The sequence below is a fragment of the Sander lucioperca genome, chromosome 3, assembly GCF_008315115.2.
Source record: "Sander lucioperca isolate FBNREF2018 chromosome 3, SLUC_FBN_1.2, whole genome shotgun sequence".
Taxonomy (NCBI): domain Eukaryota; kingdom Metazoa; phylum Chordata; class Actinopteri; order Perciformes; family Percidae; genus Sander; species Sander lucioperca.
Genome location: NC_050175.1, coordinates 9623371 through 9650800, shown reverse-complemented (window position 1 = coordinate 9650800; position 27430 = coordinate 9623371). Strand labels below are relative to the sequence as shown.

General features: G+C 39.8%; 2 protein-coding genes and 1 pseudogene across 5 annotated transcripts in view; all 3 read right to left on the bottom strand.

Moving 5' to 3' along the window:
* Nucleotides 1-3120: 3120 nt before the first annotated feature.
* Nucleotides 3121-5647, bottom strand: LOC116037651 (xaa-Pro dipeptidase-like). The gene is made up of 4 exons (XM_031281624.2): nt 5523-5647; nt 4760-4804; nt 3860-3935; nt 3121-3430 (listed from the first exon to the last, which is right to left on the bottom strand). Exons 1-4 carry the CDS (start codon nt 5630-5632, stop codon nt 3380-3382), a joined length of 282 nt encoding a protein of 93 aa, XP_031137484.1. The 5' UTR covers nt 5633-5647; the 3' UTR covers nt 3121-3379.
* Nucleotides 5648-5933: 286 nt separating this feature from the next.
* LOC116037551 lies at nt 5934-14252 on the bottom strand (annotated as a pseudogene).
* LOC116037643 (thrombospondin type-1 domain-containing protein 4) overlaps nt 13232-27430 on the bottom strand; it is a 51845-nt gene continuing 37646 nt past the window's right edge. Inside the window, exons 8-18 of one of the 4 annotated variants that reach the window (XM_031281608.2) lie at nt 24413-24617; nt 20386-20561; nt 20123-20219; nt 19658-19858; nt 19378-19507; nt 18701-18905; nt 17478-17651; nt 16630-16803; nt 16278-16457; nt 15262-15406; nt 13232-14873 (exon numbers count right to left, since the gene is read on the bottom strand). In XM_031281608.2, the coding sequence (XP_031137468.1) occupies nt 14731-14873; nt 15262-15406; nt 16278-16457; nt 16630-16803; nt 17478-17651; nt 18701-18905; nt 19378-19507; nt 19658-19858; nt 20123-20219; nt 20386-20561; nt 24413-24617 (1830 nt within the window). In that variant the 3' untranslated portion in view covers nt 13232-14730. The remainder of the gene's footprint in view (nt 14874-15261; nt 15407-16277; nt 16458-16629; nt 16804-17477; nt 17652-18700; nt 18906-19377; nt 19508-19657; nt 19859-20122; nt 20220-20385; nt 20562-24412; nt 24618-27430) is intronic. The other 3 variants (XM_031281609.2, XM_031281611.2, XM_031281612.2) reach the window with 3 other exon arrangements.

Genomic DNA, 27430 nt, shown 5'->3' with positions numbered 1-27430 from the left:
AGGCCTGCGGGCCAAATCCGGCCCCTTGCAAGTTTTGATCCGGCCATGCATATCAACTGAGGTTCACAATAAATGTTGGGCCACCTAGATGTGCGCCAAACCAAAAAGACTGTTAACAAACTGTAATTACGCGACACTCAAAGAAGAATTTGGCAGATTTGCCAGCTTTGAGACTCAGAAATTCCCCCTGAACCAGAGAGTTTTTATATTCAGGCTGTGAAACAGGTTGTTGTAAAATATGTAATCATTGTTTTGCTTGATTTGCTAAACTCTGACGGCTAAGGAAGGAAGGAACTTTTTTGCTGACTTTTTAGGCTGCTATGTCGACCAAACTGTAAGTGAGAAAGCTATATGAGACATGCAATAATACAGTCAAAAATATTTGACTTTTGATTAAATAAAAGCATGTCAATAAACTATACATGTTGGCCCTTAATGTGATTCTCATTTTCCAGTGTGGCCCTTAGTGAACTGTTTTAGCACTCTGAGTCTTTAAAGCAGCCATATTATGCTCATTTTCAGGTTCATAATTGTATTTTAAGGTTGTACCAGAATAGGTTTACATGGTTTAATTTTCAAAAAACACCATATTTGTGTTGTACTGCACCGCTCTCTCTCACTGCTGCAGATCCTCTTTTCACCTGGTCTCTGTTTTAGCTACAGAGTGAGACCTCTTTTCTTCTTCTTCTTCTTCTGTACTATCTTTGATTGCACTGCACATGTGCAGTAGCTCAGATGTAGATCATGTCAGCTAGCTAGCTCCATAGACAGTAAAAGAAAGGCTGTTTCTACTCCAGTCAGTTACAAGGCAGGATTAGCTGGGAGACTTCTAAATGAGGGCGCACATGTAAGTAGTTCTTTTGTAGATTATGGTGAACTTGTGTGTGTTGTAGCAGTGCTTTGCTATTGAGAACGAGGTAGCATGCTAGCGTTAGCATTAGCTTTAGCATGCTAACGCTAACGCTACGAGCTAAATGGTTGCGGTTAGCCTGCTCGTTTCGGCTTGTGACGTCACAAGCCGTCCCGATTTTGAACAGCTCACCCAGAGACTGAAGGCAGGACACATTCAGAAACCGTATCTCACTCTAAACAGCATGGATGGATTTTTTTCAAAGTTGGTATGTGTGTGGAAGCACCAGAGACACAACATAACACCCCAAATCCCAGAAAAAGTGTTTTTTTCACAATATGGGCACTTTAAAGCAACACTAGAGAACTTTTCCTGCTTCGGTCCCCCTACAGGTTGGAAGCGGAATTGTCCATTATATTACATTGTCCAGTTCATTCGAACTACAGATCCGCTACCCGATCTGGCAAACTTGCATAATGTAATGTAATGGACAATTCCGCTTCCAACCTGTAGGGGGACCGAAGCGGGAAAAGTTCTTTAGTGTTGCTTTAAGTACACTGCACAAAACCTTCTACCCAGAAGGGAGAAAAAACTTGTTGTTTCTTGTTCAGACTGTGATTAGAGATGAATGTCAGTTCATTGAGCCATCTCCTGTAGGTCTGACTGTCTGTTACTGAAACTAGCCAACAGTATAGTTTGTCACGTGTCAGACAGAATGACTGTATTCATATTCAGTGAGCCCTGCTTCACAGTGTACTACACACACTGACACCTTCTCAGCACTTCCACTGGAGCTTCTGTGGGTTAACTGTCCTTCTGCATTTAGTTATCAAAAGTGCATAACTGTAAACAATCCTCCACCACATCCTGAAACCATCTGTTCAGAGTTCAGTCAACATTTTACCTTCCTCTCTCTCCTGCCCTCATCCTGAACTTGTTTCTGCAGATTGGCCTATTTTTGTTGCGCGCTCACTGCTGTATCAAGGGTTTCTCCATTATTCATGACACATCAATATTGAAGTTACAGGAATGTGTTTTCTTGCACATGTCCTCCACGCTGCCATTCAGGATGCCAATCTTCACAAGCTCCTCCAGGTGAACCCGGTCAGCCATGTGGTGCATGTCAGCCCACTTCACACCTTCAACACAAGCAGTTTTGTTTTGATTAACCTTTATTTATACTTGAGAGATCATCAAGGGGCGGCCCTCATTCACAATGACATCGAGTCAAATCTCAAAGACAAAAACACAGAAAAGAAGCGACATCATTATAAGAAAAATAGAAAGACACAAACTTTCTGAATTGGAAAAATGATTTGAGAAATAAATTGGGATACCAAGGATGCAAAAGAAAGTACAATTATGCAAAGCAATTACAAGAAGAAGTTTGCAGGTTTAAAAGCAGATTCCTGTCCAAAAGGCACAAGTGAGTTGATTTTAAGGAAGTGCTGTAATTTGTTCCAGGAGTCAGGTGCACTAAAGTTAAAAAGTTTCCAAGTTCAGAGCGAGCTCGTGGAACCAGTCAGCGGAGCGAGTCGGGTAATGTCCCTCTGAGTACGAGAGAAGTTCTGTACGGTAAGATGGTGGTTTTCTAACAAGAACCTTTTATATGAAGAGATACCAGTAAGTACCACGTCTCTCTTGGAGAGAAGACCACCCAAACACTCTATGTGACCATAAACATGACCGGTTATGAATCTCAAGGCAGAGTGATAGACTGAGTCCAGAGTTTTAAGAGTTGAAAATGATGCATGTCTATAAATCACATCATTATTAGTCCAAGGCCAACATGAAAACTGCTTCAACAACCCTTTTCCTACAAAACATAGGAAAGATGCTTTTATTTCTGTACAAATAGCCAACTTTTTGTCTTAGTCTCACACAAGAAACTTGAAAGAGAGCTTTTCATCAATCCAGATGCCGAGATATTTATATCTCTCAATCTCTTAAGTCTCTCAATCGTTGGTCCGTTCATAGTGGAAATATTAAGGTTAGTATAATATACTAATATATATATATATAGAAGATCAGATATTTCATAGGCTTTACTTAGGGTGTTATAATCATAAGTATACAGTAAAGGGCCATGTACGCCTGACAGTGCCAGGTCTACCAGTGACATATAATATAGCAAACCTTTAATAAGCAAGAACCCCATAGTACTTACTCCACTACACCTATAATAACAATCAGTTACTGGAGTGTCAACACGTACTGAGGCATGACGTTTCTTTTTGTTCCTCCTCTGACTCAGCGGGGTGTAATCCAAACGAGTTCATCACAGCAGCTCATTTCACATATCAAAATAAAGAGTTTAACTTATCCAGTAACACTGATTTAATGAGTACAGTGACTGTAACAGCATACTGTCTATCCAAATGAAAGTGACAGGAGCAGAGCAAAATAAAATAAGGGCTGGTTTAATCCCCACATATACTGTATATATTACCATAGCTATAATGGAGTAGACAGACATGGGCCTAAAATGTCTGGCATGAACAAAGAGGATCTGTTGACAAAGTGCACCACTTACCTCTCCATTTCATATTCTTTCTGTCCAGGTTTCACATGCTTCATGATCTACAGATTAAACATGAGCGTGTATGTGATTCAGATAAAACTGTTGCTGACTCTTTTTAAATGAATCTCAATGTTTACCCTATGCACAAAGCAATTATAGTTTTCTGTGTGTAGCTGATTGGTGGCTCACAACGCTTGATCCTCTGTACATGGCACACCCAAAGTTACTACCTGATATGCCATATAACACTTTTTTTTCAAATCGATAGCATTTAAACAGTTTATAGCCTTAGAGGATCCTGACATCTTGAATCCTTTGGGCGGGTTTTAAACTCAATAAGCTGCTTGATACTTCCATACTTTGGCCGTTTAACTTTATGCTCTCAACATTTCTTTTTTCTCCTGTTCCTTTCTTTATAGTGTGAAAACTTAAAACTTACCCATTTGAGCACCCTTGCAGATGCACTGTCTATCCGAGAAGTATCTTACCATTTTATGGGCTTCACTGGAAATCCTGTTGGTGTAGCGCAGGACTTCCAGCTCCATATCAGTCTTAATCAGACGGCTGCAGACACAAGAAGTGAGAGAGCAGCTTTCTCATTCTGATCGATACGCTGCCAATTTATCAAATGTACAGCCAACAAATATATACAGAATTCAACTCTCACATTGAGCTAAAGGAAGAAATCCATCTTTTTTATATACACTGCTAATACAGTAACTGATGTAAAGAACAAATGTCGAGCAGATGGTCCTCTTTCCCAGGAACATTGTATATTAATGAGACCTGTCGTTCCAGTGGGAAACTGACATAATCTACTGTTGCAGGGCTGCTGAAAATGTTTCAAACCACAATAAAATGTATTACAGTCTTTGATTTAAATCTAAGCTGAAATACTATATTACAACTGAAGCCTGGTGATCTCACCATTTCTCATTCATTTGTGTTTGGAAAGAAGTAGCTGCACTTTGGGTGTCAAAAATAGCCCATTATAAAAGAGCCATGTGAGCTGCTCAGAGAAGAGGAAAGAGGGGGGTTCAATCAAGTCTTTCTCCCCAGGAGGTATGCCTGAAAAGCATTCCTCCTTATTTCAGAAAATGTCAATTCATCTGAAGGGTGCAAACTCTAATGCCAAGGACAACCAGGCAAGCACGAAGTCCATTACATCTGTGCGGACTGGCTTCTCACTCTGCAAGGGTAAAAAACAAGCCAAAGACAAGCTCCTGTTTCTGATTGCAGACACACAATTACCTGACCGGAAGGTTTGGGAGTTACAGTAAGTCTGTAGAAATGTTTAGGTAATTAAGAGAGAGATGACAGTATACTCTCTATACTCATCTTGAGTGGGCTTTCTGAATAATATTATAAAACGTATTTTATTTACTTATCATTCCACGATGACTGGGTGTAAAAGAGTGTTGTTCACTTGGAAGCTGATAAAAAAGGAACAAGAAACTAACATTATGAACATAAATTAAGCTTTGACCAAAGTTCGTTAAGAGTCTCTATTCCCTCAAGTTCTGCCTTTATTCCTCCATGAGTAAATGTCTGCTATTTTTTCTCTGTCACTTCCTCTTTCCCACGCTGTCAAAATCCCTGAATTAACAATTCCGACATCACCATACTTGACCAATGATCTTTTTGACCGCGTTTCTCAAGCCAATCACTTCCCGGATGCTTTTCTTTAAATGTCATTGTTTCAGACCTACTAACCACCTGCTCCCCATCACCAGCATCACCTCCAGAAAGTTTCCATCAAACATCCTACCCCTAATGGAGGTGCTTCATCGATGGAGTCTTATTAGCTAAATCTGAATAAATATTTTGATACACTTGCAAATCAAATGCAAATTGATGCAAATTATTATAATCACTTTGAAATAAGTATACACGACTCCTTTTTCAAAGCAGTCAGGGTCAGTGTAGAATAAAAAAGGGTGTAATGTAAGAAAAACACAGTAACAGTAACATTGATGACAAGCAAAAGCAAGATGGTTTGCTAAATTCAATTATATTTAGAATTCGGTTAATTAGCAAAAATGTGTATGCATGACAGTCTGTATCCTTGGTTATAAAACCAAAACAAATAACAAAACCCTCCCCAATCAAAGTATCATTATGCCAATGCAAAGTGGTGCCAATTAAACATACCGACTAATTCCTTCAAAGGAGGCTTCACGGCAGACGCTCCCACTATCTGTATTCTGACCTCGCTGCGTGGACAAAAACACAAAAACAAATGAAATCACCACCAAGTGCATTCAAATGTCACAACAGGACATTCAACTGGTCTATATCCAGGCCGATGATCTATTCTAATGACAGATGGACAATCTTTTGTCAGCTGTAGAATTGGTTGAAGGAGTTTAGATTTATTTCTCCCACTGCACTTTTTTAAGCAGTTGATCAATTTAATAATCTGAATTTTAAAAGTTGACAATGTTGAAGATTCAGATTCCTAACAGCAGATATTCTGCGTCAACATTTAACAGCTTACACACAGACAAAATGAAAAGGACTGTGTTTTTATGTTTGATATGACGAGTGAGGTGGCAGCTAGCATCAGGAAGGGTGAGGCAGATCTGCCGGGACCTTTTACAGATTACCATGCTTAAAGGTGGTTCAGTAAAATACTCCCACATGACACTTGAAGAATTGGTCCTGTGGTCAGTCATCTGATATTATAATAAATGTATATATCAGGTAATCTGTAGTCTATATCCTATTTCCTAGTTTTGGGTCTCTTTTTCACATCATTTTGGACTGTTATTATTACCATATCTGTGTCTAAAACGTTGGAAAAGCTAGAAAAATAATACCTGAAATATCATCAGCAGGATGAGTCATCAAAGGTTGCTGTGTACATATAGAACTTAATATTAAATTGTTTGTGATCATCTCAAATGCCAGTGAAAGCTGTTGTATTATAGTCTGATTATATTATTTTGATATGTCAACATGCACACCTCCAAAATAGCTCTGGAGCTGTCAAGCCTCCAATATAGTCTGCTGTGAATCTGCTGTCAACACCGATATACATGACTGTTTCCCAAACTCCCAAAATAGGCAATTATAGACAGTCTGAACAGGACTGTATTGTTTAAATTAGACTAAAATGAAGATAATGGAGCTGTGGGTTAAAAATAAAATTCAATAACAAAAGTCCCCAGAGAATTTCGGTGGTTGATCTTTGCGCACAAATTAATTATCAGTATGATGCTCCACGTGCTCTGTGAGTCCAACTACTGTCTGCGTTTTCCTCGGTCAATAGCCAATGATGTCTTGGACTGCATGCTCTGTACTAAAAATATAGGCAATGACACTTTCTACTAGAAGGTCCTAGTACAAAATGAATATTGGTCCTACTATCTGGCACCACAGATAGCTTTGCCAGGAGGTTCAAATAAGAGAATGACAACTTTTTTTTAATTTTTTTTTCTCCTTTGTCTACTTAATGTGTATTTGTGTTACTCTGATGTGTGTAATTTTTTTCTTTTGAGCTGCTGTAGCACAGGAATTTCCCCAGTGTGGGATTAATAAATATCTTATCTTTACCTTTAAAAACTGTCTATGGAGGCAATAATGTCATTTTCGATTAACTTTATGAAAGGTGACTGAACATCAAGGTTCAGTTACTGCACAGCAAACTGTTAAAAACACACACACACACACACACACACACACACACACACACACACACACACACACGCACACACACACACACACACACACACAAGCACTCTGTAAACACCAGCAGCAACACAGACAGACTTACATCACAGGCGTATTGCACCTCATCAGACAGCATACTTCACCTTGAAGTGCTCTTTAGGAAAGATCCTGTCAACAGATGCAAAAGACACAAAAGAAAAGTACAGTCAACCAACACGAAGACTTATACTCATTAGACATTTTAAGAAGTCAATCTGTAAAAACATAACAGACGGGTTATGTTACAGTTCTGGCAGACACTAGCAGAACTGAAGTAGGACAACAGATTAAAAAGGGAGCGAGCAAAGCTAATGAACCCAGTAGTGTTAAGTGTTGATCATGTAACTCCTAAATGTGTAAAGGATCTCTTTTATACATGTTAGATGACAAAATATGCTTTGAGGTTTATAGATCAGACATGGTAAAGAATCTGCAGGTTATTTCCAGATCATTATGTCCAGTGGTTTCTCTGGGTGTCTTTCGATAGTCTATCTGTCCAATCTGAGTTTTCTTTTGCATGACTAAAACAACTTTTAAACGTACACATGTTCCACCAAAACAACTTCTTTCCTGAGGCTATTTTGCTCCGTACAGCGATTCGTGATTGGTTTAAAGAAATGCCAATAAACCAGAGCATGTTTTTCTCCCATCCCGGAATACTGTGTGGACTCGCCAGCGAGACTAGGTAAAATGCAGAGACTGAATTTCACTACATTGTACGTGACGTTTTTTTTTTCTTTTCACAAGCACTAGGGAGTCTACATCACTGTATGCAACATTTCTTATAATCCACACCCTGTCCTCATGAAATTAGCCTAGCACAGCAATCAGTGTGTTGTCAAGTTTTCAAAGAAAGCAGCAAAATGTGTTAAATAGTCTTCATCTGTGAGTAAAGTAATTTTAAAGCTGTAGTTTTGACCATTTGCAAGAGGATTAATAATTTTCAAAATGAGCAATTAAACGAATAGATGCAACTTATTTGAGCAATTTAGTCTTCAGTTCCTATACATGTGTAGCCTGTGAACCGGAATTACTGCAGCAGGCTTTGGTATCAGTATAGTCTAACATGTCTGAGGTGGTTTGGGTGATGACAAAATTCTACGTCTTAAATGGTTCTTGGTGGCATTTACAATACGTTTGAAAAAAATATACAAACACTCACATAAAAACATGTTTATACTGGGTGTAAAAGATGTAACTGTAGCACATGACTTTGTCAACCCTTTCTTCAAGTTACAGCTCATAGCTATGGACCCACTGGTGACGATTGTTGGCCATGTACACCGCTCTTTGAAGATTAGTGTGACTCACTCTCCCATCCAAGTAGCATAGCTTTCAGGCAGTTTGGGAACAAAAATGATGGATTTCCCAGAGTCCACATCAATGGCGCCATAACAGTCAGGCTCAGTTACTCCAAAAGCCCAGTGGAAGAAAGACTCCTGCAGAATTGAAAGAATTAGCCAAAACATTAGAGAGGGAGATTATAACAGTCAGCTAGAAGAGAAGGTTATTTCCAGTCAGATTATTACATTACAAAAAATAAGATGTCCTTGCTAAGACCAGTTCACAGAGGTGAATACAGAGCGTTCACTGTGCTCTCTGATTTTTTTTCAAAATCCAATTATAGTCACAAGCTTAGATGGAAGTGTTGGAAAAAATTAGATCATGAACACAAGTGATTTCTCTGCAGAGTGGCTGGCCTACATATTTTTGACAGAGTATGAAGATACATGACACAGGACATGCTGGAGGAACTTAAACTCACTGCTGGCTAGGGGATCATAGATGGATGGATAAATAAATGCAATACCTTGCCCCCTCCTCAGCCTCAGTTTTGCACAGAGTCAACTAGAGACTACTTACCTGTCTGAAAAGGACGTCTGTGTCTGTGCAGTACCTCTGCTTCTGCTCTCCTCCCTGCAGCACCACCACTGACTGCGGCACTACTTTGGCTTTCAGCGCATTGCACAGCCGTTGGCGGTTCTCTGCAAACAGAGCAGCAGACACCCTCAGGGTGTCTTTACCCAGCCAGTAGACAGGTCTGAAAGGACAGGGAGACAGATGATAGGATGGCGTTCTGGTTAGAGAAACTGACTCAACAACAGGACTCTGGGTCAAGATTAGAATTGCCCTGTCATAAATTGCACAAGCCTAAAATAACATTATATAACTTAAATAACTTTTTTTCCCCACCCTGTCCCTATAATCATTTAACTCTTTTTCATTTCAATAATTTGCAACTCTTTCTCTGAAAATGTTTGATCAAAGCTTTGATAGAAAAAATCTGTGAGCAAATTCAGAAATGTTTTTTATTTACTGAGCAAAGAGAGGGAACCCGTTATGTTTTCAGTTCTCTCTGGAGGTAATCCTCAGGATTTGGTCAGTACATTTCAGCCTGAGGAGGTGGGTGAACCACAGTGCAGAAAGAGTTAAGATACAGATATAGACAGATAGACATCCTTGAAACCGATAGGTCTTTGGTGATTAATCTTGATCTCTGGTCATGGCTTTGCTGATAAGATAACCAACATTACATATCTGATTCAGCCTGGACTGTACCAGAGCTCAAGGATTTCTGTATCATTCACTGCTGGCTGAGTATACAGGTGTAACTGTGTATCTGTGAGTAGAGATCAGCCTCAGTAAAGTGGTAAATTATGTTTTTATTGAAGGAGGTAGACACAAGCATGTACTACACTACAAGCCAAATACCCTGCAGGGTAATCATATATAGGCTAGGCCTATGTATATGCTCAAAGTTTGTTAGGGTTAGAAACTCGAGTGAAGATAATTACCTCTTCTGAAGAGTCAATCATGCTTTTTTTTTTACAGTTTTTTTCAATTGTTTACATGCAATTTTGAAAAGCGGGTTCTTTTCAAAATATAATCACAATTATCTAAACACACTCAATTTGCATAATTCCTAGATTGTTTGCAAAATGACACACTTCAGTCAAAACATATACACATTTGTGAAAATGCTATTAGTTTTCATTTAACCAACACAGTCCTCAATGATCAGACACTATTGCAGCCAGTTTCACACTGCGGTGATAAATAAAAAACACATTTGTAAAAAAACTAATTTTAGGAAATAGCATGTGCTAGATTTTTGGCCAGACATTGTTATGTAAGGGATAATTTAGATTAAACTGGTGGATGTGATTATCCAATTCGTTCATTAGTGTGGTCATTGGCAATCCGGGGCTTTGTAATGACAAGGAAGTAACCTCACAATCCTTATCTGTGTCTAAGGTGTGAAAATGTGTGTAGAGTTTTACAAATCACTGTGTGTAATGTTTTGCAAAAAGGGTAAAGCAGACATTGTGTGTAATGTTGTGCAAATCTGTGGAGGTGTTTTGCTCATTGGAGTAAAATTTTGCAAATTGTGTGGAAATCTTTATTTTAGTGTGTAAACAATCGTAAAAAACTGTAATCCTCCGTGTCCTCCTTGGCTACATAGCAACTGGGTTAAAATTCCTAATGGGGGCGACAGAAACTACGCACTATGGCTTTAAGAAAGTGATGGTAAGGGTTTAATTCTTTAAGTTTTAAAATGCTTTAAATTTGTGAAACCGTGTTCTTTTTATAGACTGTTAATGATGAAAAATATCTCCTCAAATATCAATAGTGCTGAATTGAAAGTTCACTAACGTTATATCCTTACGAAACTGAACTTCAAAACATCTGGTGTTAGGTGGTTGGGGGGGGGATGAATGTTTGGATGGTGAATGAATGAACCATACACAGCACAGCAACACAATCCCTTTTTTTCCTTTTGAGTCTGACCATCTCAGCGCCACCTTTCCATTTTCTTTTTTGGCTTTCCATCATTAGACTCACACACTGTCTGAAAATACTGGTGTACATTCTTCATTCCCTAAATGTCACATCCTTGTTGTAAGTAAAGTAGCCTAGTTGCCAATGGTATAAAACCGGTGGTATTTTTGCGTCCTTACAATAGGCTATACAATACAATACAATAGGGAGCAGCAAGTAGACACACAAACAGAGTAATACAGAAGCTTTATGTTTTTTTGCAACATTATCCATTTTTGAATCTTCAGAGTTAGATGTTAATAAGATAAAAACAACCATTTTAAATGTTATAATGTAGCCTAACAGTTATGCAGACATCATCCAGCCCTCAGCCCTGTCTTCTTTTTCTTTTCTACATCTGCAGTTATACATTATAATTTGTTTTTCTAAATCAAAAGATGAATAGCACAATTAACTCTGTTTGACTTTTTAAGTTGCAATTTCACTTTACTATTTCACTGCATTGTATAATTACCAAGTCTAATTCCTATGTTCATTGTACATTTAGTGAATAAAGTGATTCAGATTCAGATTTTGATTGTTTTTATTGAGTACTCTTCCAGTCCACAAGTGCCAACAGTTTATCCCCCATCTACCACTATTTAGGTTAAAATAAACATTAAAAAGCACAGAGTCAGGAAGAGGCCAGTGAAAGTTCCTCATCTAATTAGTGTTTAGTGTGATCACTGCTGTGCTCTTCCTTTCCTTTGTGCGTTCCAGCACTAGTGCCACACTAAGTGAGGAATGCATCACACCTCGTACCCTTGTATCTGAAAGTAAGGCTTTCAATTTTGAGATGTTGCAAATCATGCTTTGGCCTTTTTGAATACAGGCCATCTCTAATGAATAGACCTACTGCCTGGAGATTAGTGGTCAGTGGATGCAAGCTATTTCCTGTTTAAGTTAAGAGCTTGAACAAGTAGCACCTGGTCATCACAGAGCTACTTGTGGTGGAAATTTAATACATAGATGAGATCTTTTAAGTCTTTATTATTTGCACAAAGAAGGTTCAGTTCATCACAGGAGAGAATAAGAGAATGAACAAAGACATTAAAGAATCACTCACTTATTAACCCTCTCGAAGGCTGACAGCAAATGGGAGGGGATGAATTATTATCTCCTATCAGCTCTCTCCAAGGCTAAGAAGCAACAGGCAGGAAGAGAGCAAATTTAACAATTTTAAAGTCAGCCTACTATCACCTTAAGAATATATCAAGGGTTAAAGGACTTATGTCTCAGCAGGATTTGGAAAAACGTGTCCATGATTTTATCTTCAGTAGACTAGACTACTGTAATGGTGTCTTTACAATTTTTATACATTTCATTTCACTTTACAATCAAATCACTGAACAAATGGGGAATATGGGTTGCAATTTAGAGGTCTGGAACCAGATTAATTTGTATTAGTTATCTGTAAATTGTTCAAATTTGATATCCAAGGTAGTATCCTGTTTTACTTACTTGTCAACACCCACCTTGCATCTTTTGGCGGTAAAATAGATTACAGTATAGGCTGCACAGGGATTTAGGCATTGAATCTTATAAATGAAATGTACTGATTTTTTATAATTTTTGTAAGCATGGTAAGATGTATTTAAAGTTCAGGTAAAAAAAAAACTTCTGTTTTTCATTAACAGAACTGCTTGTGTGAAGTGGACTGAAATGCACCGCATGGCTGACAGGCTTCACCTGTAGTAGCTTGTGAAGATCGGCATCCTGAATGACAAGGTCCACCTGGTCCCCGTCTTCATGCCCCACAGCCTGGGACACCTGCTGGGCATCAATGAGGGAGGGTAGCCTGTGGAGAGGGCAGACAATTTCACACAATCACAACCAACCATGGTTAGTAAAGTATCTAGACAGAAGAAGAGAACACATTCCTGTTCCTCCGATATTGATGACAGTTTGTCCTGAAGATGAAGCAGTGCATTATGAGCGGTGGAACTTCTATAAATCTTTAGGTTGCAATAGCATCTTTGTCCTCTAGATGGATGACTTAAATCCAGAAACATTGATATCTCATCCTCTATGTGATTTAAAACTGAATCAAGGAATCACACGAGGAAAGTATGCTGTAAAGTGTACAAATAATTAGTAATTTTGTTTATTTCAGAAAATTTCAAGAACACTCCTTACTAAAAATCAGCTGTCGAACATTAGAAATGTAAAATAAGGCAAAGACAGATGTTTTGCTAGTTGCAGTCATATGTGAAATACTGAAGAATGTTAGTATTTTAGTTCCACTCTTCTTGATTGTTTTGTGGAAAATCAAGAATCACGCTGGCACATACAGGATTTTTTTTTTACCCTTAAAGATTGAATTAATTGCATGTTGAAATCATTCCTGAACTTAAACATTGATACATATACAGTACTTATGGATCAGAGGTAAGTTTATAGTGTGTGGAGGGAAATGATAAACATATAATACAAAAACAGTTGAACACTTGAGAGGTACTGTGTGCATGTTGTGTATGAAACTGAAAAAAGGGGTGATTTGACAGAAAAGGCTGGTTCCTAAACAAATATTTACTATTAATGTAAACCTTATATATGCCATACCAGATCAAACACTTCCATGATTTATCTTTAAAATCAAACACTAACAATAGTTCATGGATATTTCAATGTATTTATGATTGGTGATTTATCAGGAATTGTACAAATGTGTAATGATCATCTTCCACAGAAAAACAAAATATATTTGCAGTTTGTTTCACCTCTTCAAAAATACATTAGGGTTTTCAACCATCTGCTTCTACCATCCAGCAGGCTGTGGAATGCCTATATTCAGTTCAGAGGCTGTGATTGGAGGAGAGCCAGCAAAGGTTTTATCCCCACAGCCAGAAAGGGGCCACCGGTGGCCGATAAACCAGTAACCTCCCTGGGGAGCCACTCAAATAAATAAAGAGGGCCTTTTTCTCTTCAGTTGCTGGGAAGACTGTCTGAGAACCCTTAAAAAAGACCGTTATCATTCACTCTGTCATACATACATATATACATACATATTACATAGGCTGCATTTACACCTCATAGCTGTGCAGGCAGGGAAAAAGAAATGTTTTGCCACTGCTTAGGAAATCAGAAAAACCTAATCTGTACCACAAAGAACTAAACATTTTCTTGTGAATCCATGCTGCATAAAGGATTCACCATCAGCACCATGGAGGGTTTAATGCACAGTATTTGTTTAAAAAGTTTAAGTGTTAATTTGTAACTGTCTTCAGTTTGTGGAGGTTACATATCTTTGGTCAACAAAGTGGGTGGTAAATAGATTGATTATAGGTGAGACTGCATCGACTTCATATGACATCGTGGCATGAATCTGAGCATTGAAGTGTACAGAACCATTTTAGAACATATACTTTCTATATATACAGTATACCACCTTAAAAAGTTTACAGGTGCTCTCCTCTTCATATCATGTAATACAAAACAGCCATTATAGGTAAAAGACAGCTGCAAACTGCTGGCCTTGAAACAAAAACAGATGGATTCTTTATATCAAACTTGGCAGTTAAAATCCATAAAGTGTTTTGTAGCTTCCTCGGTTTGCTACTAATTTCTGTCACCCCTCCAGGGCTCTGTTTATCCAGTGAGTGGATTCCTGTCCTCCACTTTTCTCAGGTATTCCTTTCTCCCAACAGCTGTCTCTAAATGAACCAACAGAAATGTTCTTTCTTCAGTTTCCATCCTTGGCAGTCAAAACAAGTGTTCATTTAAGCCAAGGTCCAGCTGGTCCACTCCCCTGGTTGGCCCAGGAGCAAAGTGCCTGCAGCGGGTATTGAGTCTTGCCCAACATGGAGCTGAGGGACACTGGTAGAGAGTGCTAGCTGCGGCCCAGATTAAACAACTGTCTGTGAGCTACTCGTGAACACGAAGCACAGCACGTCGTCTTGTAGTAATCGTACACGCAAAGGCGAGCCTGGACCACCACATTGCAGTTAAAGTATTTGTCTCTGCAGTTTTCATCTGAAACAAAAAGAACGGTTGAGCTTTTATTGCTAAGTTCCAGCAAATAATATATGACTCGTATTTAATCAAGAGAGCTGACTAAGAACACATGACAATAGATCCTGGGTAAAGTGTTGCAGAGGGATGGGAGAGTTACCAACATTTATAGCTTCCTAGTGCTGCTTGAACTTCTACTGTTGAATAAAGTTTGGGGTTCAACGCCTTGCTCAAGATGCAATTTCCACTTCAAGCATTCTGATCTGGCACAGAACATTACCCATCTACTCTTCATGCAAGTAGTTCCCCAGCTGGCCATTACAGTCACAATAATGCCACTTGTGTTTCTAAGGATGCTAAAATCATTAGGAAAAGTGAGTAATATTCCAGATAACAGATAATGACTGACCTATGCTAGGTATGCAGGGCTCTGGGTTGCAGTCCTCCTTGGCTGCCGGTCTCAGCTGCTGGTCGCAGCCTTCGCTGGATAGCATGTCGTCAGACAGGCAGCGCACCTCCCGCACACGAAAACCTCCCTCACATGTTTTTGAACACTGGAAGGACAGGGGTCAGGGACAGCAGTCAGTGCCAGGTTAATAAAACTTCCCCCTAAAGCTGATCTCCTGCCACGTTTTGCTGCTACTTTTCAAACATTGTTAATGTTGCGAACTGAACCTGGAAACCTATTTTCTCCATCAGTTTTTTATTATGTGATGGGATCCTACTTAAACACAGTATTTTCTGCCAAAGTGAGGTGTTTTTTTTCACAAAAGATGTACTTCTTTTTTTCTTTGTGCTCTTCACAGTGGTTTGAAGGGGGTGGGGCAGAGTTGGATAAAAGACATTAAACATTTGAATCAAAATCGGATGACAGTTAGTGAGTTGTTTGGTCACTGTCGATCAAATCCGATCAACCCACACCATCCTGTTTAATACCGTTTGATTGTTGCTAAGTTATTGATGAATATTTGATGTTATGAATACTGTTTGAATCCAAGTTTTCAGGGGGTTTAAATACTGTCATTTACACATGGTAAGTATTAGTACAAAGAAAATAAAGGATCATTTTTTGCCCTTTTTTCTGAGATAGTAGCAGATATGAACATAACTCACAATTTGAGATTTTAAATGCAATACAAAAATTACTTCCTTAAGTAGACCCTGAAAATAAGCATACTATTCTTTGCCCTTATACCCTGTTCTGACAAATCAAAGGCCTACTGTATAAATGAGCTTAACTGTGATTGACACACTTTCTGTGTCTATAAACTCAACGTATACTACAATGTATCTAAAGAGGATTATGAGATACCCAGGTTATCATCACTGATTGGCCATGAATCAGTTAGTGAGTAGCAGTAGGGAGTAGATGCATCGCCTTAGGGCATCTAAGCAAAAGGGGAGAGGGTTTCATATCTTACTCACAGCACTCCAGTCAGTGTGGTACCACTTTGCTCCACAGGCCTTGAGGTTGCAGCTTTGCTGGCTGAGGGGCCGATCCAGTGAGGAGCACTCATACGGTGGCATGATGGTGAATCCCTCATCTGACTTTATCAGACACACCACTGACCTATGCTGGCTTCCTGCGCCACACTCTGCAGAGCACTGGGTCACATACAACCATAGCATTGAGATCATATGGATTCAATTACACAGTTCAAAAGTTGAGACAGGAAAAAAAAATATGTCAATGTAAAATCACTGTAAAATCCCATACATTTAGCTACTCCAGACAACTTCCCCTTGAGCCCTGTGGGACCTTCTGTCATTCTCATACCTGGCTCCAGGGGCCTGTGAACCACTCGATGCGATTCTCACAGAGGCCGTTGTTGCAGACCTGAGAATCTGCGGGCCGCTCGTTGCCACACCCCTCCAGAGGAAGGCTGGTGATGTGGTTGGTCAGGCAGACAATTCCCCGCGTCCGTACACCCATCCCACATTCAGCTGAACACTGTGGAGTAAACACTCGTTTTACAATTTATGTTGTTCACCGACTGGCAAAAATAAAAATAAAAATGTTATAATCTTATTTTTTTTAAATCACTGTTGGCTTTTATTTTGTGAAGTCTAAAATACTGGGCCATAACCTGATTTAAATAGAACTAAAACTAATTTGGAGTTGACTTTGATTGACAGTAGCCTATATACTGTATACTGTGAGGGCAAAATATATTATTAAGATTCAATTTTGCCTGCTTTTGAACAATTCATACCTCCCCTAACTTAGCGGTTCATTTCCCTCAAGTCTGAAGTGGATTATATTAAATCATTGTATTTCATTTCATCCCATTGTATTGCCATAATAGGGTGCAGTTAAGAGGCTCATCAGATCTGCAGGACTGTAAAACAAAAATACTAATTTCCTTTCCTCACACTTTTCCTTTATGATCATACTACAGAAAGGGCAACACATTATTCACTATATGGCTCTGACTCTTGAGCACCCTGACCCTCTATCCAGGTAATATCAATATACAGTTGCTTTCTTTGTAGCTATCAGAATCTATATTAAAAGACCAATATATTACCTGAATATCAAAACAGCTGCTAGATCCATGAAGACAAATCTATACAATGACTACCACTGTTATTAGGAATGAATGAAAGTTGACTACAGACACCTACCCTACTGCCCCACTCGGTGTAGAACCAGCTCTTGGCACAGGATCCCATGTCACAGTTCTCTACATCGAAGGGCCGCAGATTCATGTTGCACTCCTCATCAGGAACAAAGTCGCCTACGTTGCTGACACAGCGGACCTCCCGTGACCTCTGACCCAGCCCACATGGCACCGAACACTATGGAGACACAGGCCACATGGTTAACACTATACTGTAGAGGTAAGCACTGCTGGAGAGACTGGATTGCTGGATAAAGCTCCTTAAAGCCGAGGGGAGCTGCAGATTCAGGTGATAATCCTCTGTTCATCACTACGAGCGACAACTTTGACATTGTTTTCCCGTGGTCATTTGATACACCGTTATCATAAAAACATAAATCATAGCCATTTTAATCTGCGCAAACACCAAAGACAAGTTGTGGTTTTAAGGGGGTTATGTGTGAGAATACTTCTTGACCAAGCACAGTGGTTTCCTGGAGTCTTGTCGTCACGGTGAGGGTTTCCAAGAAACCAGCTGAGACTCCAGAAGTCACAGCGCCGGGCCAAGAAATAGTTCTGGAAATAACCCAGCCCCAAAAAAACCACATCTTGTCATTTTGAAACTCACACTCTAAGCTAACTGTCTCCTGGCTCCAGCTTCTTAATGTCTGATACAGTATGAGAGTAAGCATGGTTCCCAAAATGTTGAACTTTCCTTAAAATACAAGTTGATACAAGTGTCAAAGAATAGAACTAGAGAAAAAAAGCATAATGATGTCAGGGATAAAATCTCAAACATGCACAGAACTTTCTGTTGAACCTCATTGATTTTTTTTTAAAGCTGTATGTCAGACAGGTGCAATTCATGTTTCAAGCTTCAAGTTATTTATTGTCATATGGACAACAATTACAGAGAAGCAGTCGTTGGCAATGAAAATATTAGATCTCAGGCTCCATCCAACAAAGCTCATTCAATATAAAAAGAAAATCACGCAAGTAAAAAAAATGAGAATCTTAGATATAAAATAGTGCGGAAGTTAAAATATAGGGATAACATATATATAAAATAAAATAATATATATTTGTGGTAGACAGTAATTGCACAATAAATAAAATGTAATGTAAACAGGAATGTAAACGTGTATGCATAATGAGAAGTACAATGTAATAAAGATGTAAACGTGTAAAACATTAAGTAAAAGTGTTTAATGCAATGCAGTCACATTGTGACTGACAGCTGCCACTCACCGTGGTCCACTCGGAGCGTATCTGCCACTCACTGCAGATCTTCAGCTGGCAAGTAGTGGCGATTTCGGGCCGCTCCAAGTGTCGACAGCGACTCGTGTGGACGTTGAGGGTGCGGTTGGCGTAAATCTGCCGACAGAGGACCTGACGGTTTTGCATGCCCAGGCCGCAGGTCTTACTGCATTCTGACCACTCTCCAATATCCCAGCTGCTCAGGGGGAAATCATAACAGCTTGGTGTTAGGAGGGTATCCTAGGCAGTGTATATTACGTAATTTATGTATGTATATTATATACATGTTGTTTATACAGTATAAATAAACCACATATGAGAATGAGGCTGTCACAGGATCAAATCTTTTAATTATAAAAGGATCAAACTACTGTAATTATGGGTTGACAAAATAGATGTTAACATAGACTGCATACCACATAGATACTGCATAACCTAGCAGGTACACTAACACAGCATCTTCTTGGGTCAAACTCAGTCCTCAGTCTTTATTATTATTATTACTTATTTTTTTAAACCATTTAAAAAAATATAATGTATAGTCATCATTTCATAACAGTAGTGTGTATGCTATTTAGTAAACTTGCTCTTTGAGTGGAGAGTCTTTTAAACGTAGCAGTATTTAGCAGTGCGCACAAGTGTGAGAACAGAAAAGTGTGGTCTCTCACAAGGCTGGGCAGGGCTGCAGGTTGCAGGCCTCTTCCTGCGGAGTCGGTCTGCTGCTGCTGTCACAAAGAGCATCTGATACCTGGCCATGGTTCAGCCGGGAGACACAGTGAAAGATGGAGTATCTGAATCCTAAAATTCATACAAAGCAGATGTTTAATTTAAGCACTGACTTCTACATCTGAAATAGAATAAAATACGCAGTAAAAAAACGAATTGAATGAATTCTATGAAATGGAGTCATCCTCACTAAAAAGCTAAAATATAAATAGTTTGACTGACCTTTACCACAAGAGGCACTACACTCTGTAGCACCAGCCAGTTTCCAGTTGTACTCTCTCTCCTGTCTGGGTGGCTGTACGGCAGGAACCTGGTTGTCTGGGAGACGAGGAGGGTCCCACCCACCACCTGCTGAATTGAAGTTTTCTTGGTGAGTGTTGATGTGATGGTCGTATCCACCCTGTCCATTCACAGTGTTCCCTGCTTTCAGGCATAGACACATGAGTTATGACTGTGGTGAATGGATGGGGAAAGTGACGTTTTTTATTAGATATATGAGAATGAATAAATGCTTGGTTGGTTTTGGTTGGTGTTTAAATAAATTGATTGTATACAGCTACAACCAATGCTAATGTTCATTATCGATTATTAGCCAGTTATTTTCTCAATTGTCTTGCCTATGAAATGTATTGAGCAATCCAACATGGCAATAGACAGTAAGGGGTGTACAGAGTGGGTGTCATTTACCATCTGGTCTGTGGTTTGGTTGCTGAGGGACGACTGGTTTTTCAGAGGGGAGAAGGTACTCGTAGTGGACACCAGGGTTTGGCTGCTGGAAGATCATCTGAGGCAAAGTAGATGAGACTCAGTAACAATCATATTGTAAAATAATACTCCCCACCTTCAAATATTTGAAGAGTTGTCCTTCTAAAATGATATCTGCTCCGAAAAGTGATCATATATAATGACAGACCTTAGTTTCTGGAGGTCGGAGTTGATTTGTTACTTACATAAACATCCAGGATCTCATTGGTGGGTCCTTCAGCGAGAAAAGACTCCCCAGCTGTGCTTCTGATTTCGTTGGGTCGGCGGTAGGTGAACATAGTCCCCCCTCCCTCATACTTCCCTGGTCGGTCAATAGCCCAGTTTCCATTAATGATGGATCGCCCCGATCGGCTTCGGAGAGCTGGAAGAGACAGAGAGAATAACCACACAATCACCACTGACAGCCCTGAGCTTAAACGAAAAGGAAAATATACTGCCACAAACACTTCCACATAATTATTGTTTGATGAGAGAATGAGAACAAAAAAATCAAATCTCTGACACTGATTTCTCCACCCAAAAAAGTTATTATAGCTTACGGAATAAATGCTCTCACGTGCACTTTTACAGAAATATCCTTTAGAAACGTGACAATATGTTTGTGCTGGCAAATCTTTCATGCAAATCCTGTAACAAAATCTCCCAAAATGTTTTCCACTGATTTCATGGATTGGTACATGGAATGGTACAAGAGGCCATTAGAAAAGCATTAGAGGTGTAACATTAGACAGGCTTGTAAAAGAGTGTTTGGACAACTAAAAGCACATTAGCGATGCACAGTGCAGAACAGAGGCCTATTGAGGGAAAATCAGGGACGTGGTGAGGATACAGTGGCTCCTGCTAGATTCCTTCCCTTGTCTCATATTCTTGTTTGCATTTTAAAGCCTATTTAGGGGAAAATGCTGGAATTTTGGACCATCTTCATCAAGTTTAAAAAAGCTGACTTCTAAGATGACTCCGGTTTATTTTACCCACAAGGACGTTTCACAGTGTCTAACATTCTGAAAGTGAAAGGAGCTATTGCCCATGCAAGATTTTTGTGATTTTTGAAGTGCTGTCCAAAATATACAGTATGCGTGTGTGTAAATGTTACGGAAGGTGCAAATACATATGTACAGTGCCTGACAAAAGTCTTGTCGCTTATCTAAGTTGTAGGAACAACAAATAATAACTTGACTTGTAGTTGATCAATTGGAATCAGAAATGGTTTATATGAAAGGCAAAGGCTTCTGGATTATGCTTATTATACCAAAATAAAGTTTTGTATTATTCATTGAGTTTTATCATTGAATTAGGACAGAAAGGTCTTGGACAAAAGTCTTGTCATGTCTTTATATGATTCAACCAATCACAGATTAGAGTTTCACCTGTGACAAATACTGTAATTAACACATTCCTGGGTGTGTATAAAAAGAACTCCAGCACACCAGACCTTCATGTGAAGTGCAACCTGACCTCTCACAACATGCCAAAGATTCAACCACAGACCAAAGTGCTGATCATCAAGAGCCTGAAGACCAAGTCTGCTGCTGAGGTGGCAGACATCTTCAATGTATCCAAACGTCAAGTGGAAAGGATAAGAAAAAGATTTGAAGAAACTGGTGAAGTTCATGACAAGTCCAGGTCAGGCAGACCCCATAAGACAACTGTTCGAGAGGACCGTTTGTTGCTTCGACAGTCCAGGGCCAGCCCTTTTTCTGGGCTGGCCACCAGAAACCCCTGTATCTATAACAACAGTTTGTCGAATTCTCTCACGCAGTGGTCTCCATGGCCGAATTAGTGCTCACAAACCAGCATTAAACAGAAGACAACTAAAAAGTGTGTTGCATTTGCAAAGGCCCACAGCTTGGTGAAAGGATGGACAGTGGAAAAGTGGCAGAAGGTTGATTTTTCTGATGAATCATCCATTGAACTGCATCCCAATTGCTGCAAATACTGCAGAAGACCTATTGGAACTCGCATGGACCCAAGATTCACCCAGAAAACAGTCAAGTTTGGTGGAGGAAAAATCATGGTTTGGGGTTACATGCAGTATGGGGGTGTGCGAGAGATCTGCAGAGTGGATGGCAACATCAACAGCCTGAAGTATCAACAAATTATTGCTGCCCATTACATTCCAAACCACAAGAGAGGGCAAAGTCTTCAGCAGGATGGCGCTCCTTGTCATACTTCAGCCTCCACATCAAAGTTCCTGAAAGCGAAGAAGGTCAAGGTGCTCCAGGATTGGCCAGCCCAGTCACCAGACATGAACATTATTGAGCATGTCTGGGGTAAGATAAAGGAAGAGGCATGGAAGATGAAACCAACGAATCTTGATGAACTCTGGGAGTCCTGCAAGACTGCTTTCTTTGCTATTCCAGATGACTTCATCAATACGTTAGTTGAGTCATTGCCGAGACGTATGGATGTAGTCCTCCAAGCTCATTTTCTTTTTCCCAAGGCACCATGACTTTACGCATGCTCTGATGTTATTGTAGCATGTTTGTGTATTCACAATAAAGTATAATTTCTACCGTACATTACTGTATTTTTGTATGCGACAAGACTTTTGTCCAAGCCAAATCTGACCTTTCTGTCCTAATTCAATGATAAAACTCAATGAATGATACAAAACTTTATTTTGGTATAATAAGCATAATCCAGAAGCCTTTGCCTTTCATGTAAGCCATTTCTGATTCCAATTGATCAACTACAAGTCAAGTTATTATTTGTTGTTCCTACAACTTAGATAAGCGACAAGACTTTTGTCAGGCACTGTATGTGAAATTTGTGTATGTGGCTGTACATAACTCAAATTTAAGGAGGCAAACGTACTTGGCATCCAAGTATTTGGCATTTTAAAAGGTAGACACTGAATTCATCTTCAGTATTTCTCATCCTATTTCTTACAGAGTGGAAGAAATTCCTCACCTTAATTAAAAAGGATGGTGGGGGGGGGGGGGTACGGGGGATCGGGGCCATGCCCCTCTTCCTCCAAACCTCCTGCTGAGTTGAGCCATGGCTCTCATTAAACAATGTCTGACATTCCAACAGTCACTTCTGAAAATAACCCACTTGTGTGTCCTACTGTTACACCTCTATAAAGATGCCAATTATCTGCGTAGTGTGTTTCACTCAGAGGTTTCAATGAAAGGCTGCACCACAGTGGTGGGTGGTAATATAGGCTGCATGCCGGAGAAATCCTGAAAAAGTGACACCGCCCCCTGGTTGATCTGCCTTCTAATCACATAAATCTTGAAGATTTGTCAAATGTCAACTTATCACATGCATTTATCATTTAATTATTTCTACGATGACCTTACATTAACTTTTTTTTCTCCAATGGTGTCATACTTTTAATCTGTAACATAATACTACATGCGGTGGATGGAGATTCCCATTCCTTCCACATGTGTTTTGAACTGGAATAAAGGCAGAGCTCTGCAACTGAGGACTGTAGAAATAGCAGCAGTGACGTCACCCATTGGTTTGTGGACTGCTGTTTTGAAGTGTTGTGTTTGGCAATTTGGCTGTCACCGTCTTGGTTTTTTGAAACCAGAAGTGACGATTTTTGGACGAGAGGGTAAGCTGCGACAGAACACAAGTACTTCAGCAAACACTGAGAGGCCTCATATTTCAAAATAGAGCAGAAAAAAGAAGTGGGATATCAGTCAATGCCAATGCCTCAGTGATTAGGACTCTCCTTCCATTTTCAAGCATTACTAACTGCTCAGACCATTTAGCAACAAAGGCTAAAAACCCTGTTTTTAGGCAAACTAAGAGATGCAAACAGTATTATGGTTTTAACACACTAACATGCTGCTAAGAAACTGAATAAGCTCTGTTGGATTTTCCCCCCAATGTACAATAGTTCACTCAGCCAACTCACATGGAATGGATTATTGTGTGAATGCAAAATATGTACAGCATTGATATTTGGCGTCTAGGCTCTGACCTCATCCCTCCCCAGAAGAAAACACCAAGCTCAACACAGCAGGGAGTGGGGAGAGACAATGATTGCTTTCCCCTGTGGGAAGGTAGACTCAAAGCCCTCAAAGCCTACATGGGGTTGCTGAACAGCAGCAGTAGATGTAGCAGTAAGTAATGACATAGCTTCCAGGTGAGTGATGTGGCAGAGTGAGCAGAACACTGACATCTTAAGTGCACCAATATAATGAAAAAGGTGTGTGGGATATATTTTGCTGTATCAATGCGAGTGTTCTTTTCCCCCACCTAGATAGTTTCTGCTCTTCACCATTTCTGTAACGTTGATCTTGGTGGCTCCCTCTGGGATCTCCACTATCTTGTGGTAGCCAATCTTGGTTAAACTGTGTTTAAACACTCCAGAGACCAGCCTGCAGGTTGTGTTGTCGCCTCCACACACTCCACACTTGTCCATCGCCTTCCCTGATCCGAGGTACTCATCGCAGCCTAGATCCTGTGAGACAGAGGAGGAACAATTTTAATGAAGAAGTGTGGAGTGACGAGCATTACAAAGTGAAACAGCTCACAGCTGAGGTATTATTACAATTTTGTATAAAAAGTGTTCAATAATATAGCTGTTTAAGAATAACAAGAGCTAATTAGGTATTAACGATTGTATTTACAAAGCTGAGCCAAGTTGTTCCTGCAAAATGAAATCCATAAACTCATACCATTAATTACAATAATTATATATCTAATTGGCAGAGATCTTGTTACTTTCCAGAAGGCATCATTTTGGTGTGACTTTAAACTGATCCCAGAATTTGCTTCCTGAATCTTTAGGGTGGGAGTTTTTTGGGTCACATTGGTGGTAATAAATTACAGGAAACCTGGGTACAGTAAAAACAGAACAGTTAACATCAGCAGTCCATAAATTCCCTCAAACCAGCAGTAAAAGCAACTCGCTGTGGAAACAGGTGGTGGAGCAACCAAAACCGGTCCGAGTGAGCTACCGTACACAAAAACACACTGGGCTGTGGGTATTGCAGTGCCAGGGTAAGTCCCAAACAGACCTCGGTCGCCAATAAGGAAACCAAGAGAGTGGGCATCGTGGGGGGGATGGACATAATCATACAAAGGCTTTCTGGGATTGGACAGCAGCCAAACTCCCAGCCTTCTAGTCAGTTTACAGACCTTGCATGGCTTCCATGTGTATTCCCTGTTTGAAGCTGGCATATTCCTCTTGTTTTGTCTTGTCATGTCATGCAAGCATATTTCCCTCAGAGCTATGAATGTTGGGTCCCAACATCCATACCTCAAAAACATGTTAAAATATGGCAACTTCCTTAACAACATAGACAATTCGATCAATACTTTTTAGGCACCGACCGAATTGCCTCTAAAGTATCGAAAAATGGCTCGTCATTCAATACCCAATTTCAATACCTTAGGAGTAAATCTCATTAGCATCAGTGAGCCAATGAGCATTCAGCATGCTTCTACCATGTTCTAATAATGCTTGTGATTGGCTGTTTAGCATTACACGTTGTAGAGGCAGGCAGAAAAAAATCTGTGCCATAACATGTAATGTTGTAATTTATTTTTGTTTTATAAAATTGGTATCGAAAAAAGTATTGTTTAGGAACTGGTATCGAACATTTTTGAGGTACCAAAACTAACTTGAGATGATGCATGACAAACTAATTTACAGGAAGTGTATAATAAGTCCTAAACATTGTGGTCATCTTCATTGGTTTAGCTGTACTTGAGCAGCCGTAAGCTGGCAGAGGGAAAGGACAGAGAGCAAGGAGAGGACAAGAAGGTGGAGAAAGGTAAAGTAAAGGGATGAAAAGCGGGATAGATGGAGGTATAGCAGGAGAGATGGAGGAAAAAATGGCGGCCAGGGGTGGACTGTGGCAGTTGGGTTGAACTCAAGAGGAGTTCTGGCACTTCCCCACCCGTAGTAGCTCACTGTGTTCTGGGCCAAAACACCACCTGGGCCAACACAAACATGAATTGCCTCCTTCCACACAGGAAATAAGTGATGAGAGAAAAAAAAACAGCAAACTAAGAGAGATGGAAAAAAAGGAAATAAAACTGCCAAACGCTTCTGCAGTTAGTGTGGAATTATGTTGCAGTACAGCATGGGGCTGAATAAAGCCGGGATAAAAATCACTAAACATAACACGACAACATTTAGAGAAAAACTGCTGCATTTCATGATCGAACCTTTACAGATCAGTGAATATAAAGCAACTCAGAATACTAACAGGCCAGCAATAAAGGAATTCATAATGCATGGTAAAACGTATTTTGGGACATTTTGACAAGCTACAATGAGTCCACCGTGGAAAACAAATAAAAATGCAGTCAAGGAGGACTGTTAGTGACATGACTACCAATGAATATCTCCTCTACCTCTCCATTTTCACCATAAATAAAACAACACAATTATAGCTAGGCAGCCTTTGCCTGAAAAAGGGAAAATGTCCCTCTCATAAAACAGATGCTGACACAGTGAGAGGTTATCTGTGGCCATTTGGATGGGAAAATGGCTGTATCAAAACAAGAATGAGCAGTCAAATGTACCTACCCCAAATCAGAATTGTTAATGTAATATAGTATGACTGTGGATGGAAAAAACACACAGGGTTTTTGTTCTACTTATATGGGAAGAGCCAAGAGGTTTTACTTCTACACTGCAGGAAGCATTAGAGAGTAAAGGGACTCCTTGACATCTAGTGATTTGGACAGTTGCACCATTAAAACACCAAGTGTCAAGACAAACTCTGCACACAACACTAACATCCTAATCTGTCCCTAAATAATCCCCCAGGCTGTCTCTGACTAATGTGACCTTAACTGTGAACCCATCAACATGAGGTGTCGCTGGTGTCAGGACAAATGAATGCAGGCATGGCTTGGCGAAAGCCTCGCCAACTCTTTCTAGAAGAACTCAAACAGAAATCTCATGGCGGTTGATGAATGAGGAGACAGCTTTGGAGTTTCTTCACTCGGAGACCACCGTTAATGCTTTCTTCCACCTTCTCTCTGTGGGTGGCTTGTGCCATCTGGTGAGGGAAATCGCCATGTTTTCAGTGGAATTATAACAGGATTTTTTAAAACGCCACTAAAGCCCACCTTCATCTGGAAATGGTTACATGTGTTAGGATGGTAGAGTCAACTCCCAGTCAACTCGTGAACACTAAAAAACAACATAATCTTAAAGTAAATCCTGATGGTTTTGTCCCACGCGATGCAGCTGGGATAAACTCATCATATTGCAGCGTTTTTGTAATAAACTGAACTCACACACAGCCAAAGGCA

What these genes read in the sequence shown, in the direction of transcription:
- LOC116037651 (XM_031281624.2), bottom strand. Translation starts at nt 5,632, where the DNA reads ATGCACTTGGTGGTGATTTCATTTGTTTTTGTGTTTTTGTCCACGCAG. An exon ending in CACCCAGTCATCGTGGAATG is followed by an intron (nt 3,936 to 4,759) that starts ATAAGTAAATAA and finishes TTGTGTCTGCAG; the next exon opens with CCGTCTGATTAAGACTGATA. An exon ending in CCAGTGAAGCCCATAAAATG is followed by an intron (nt 3,431 to 3,859) that starts GTAAGATACTTC and finishes TTTAATCTGTAG; the next exon opens with ATCATGAAGCATGTGAAACC.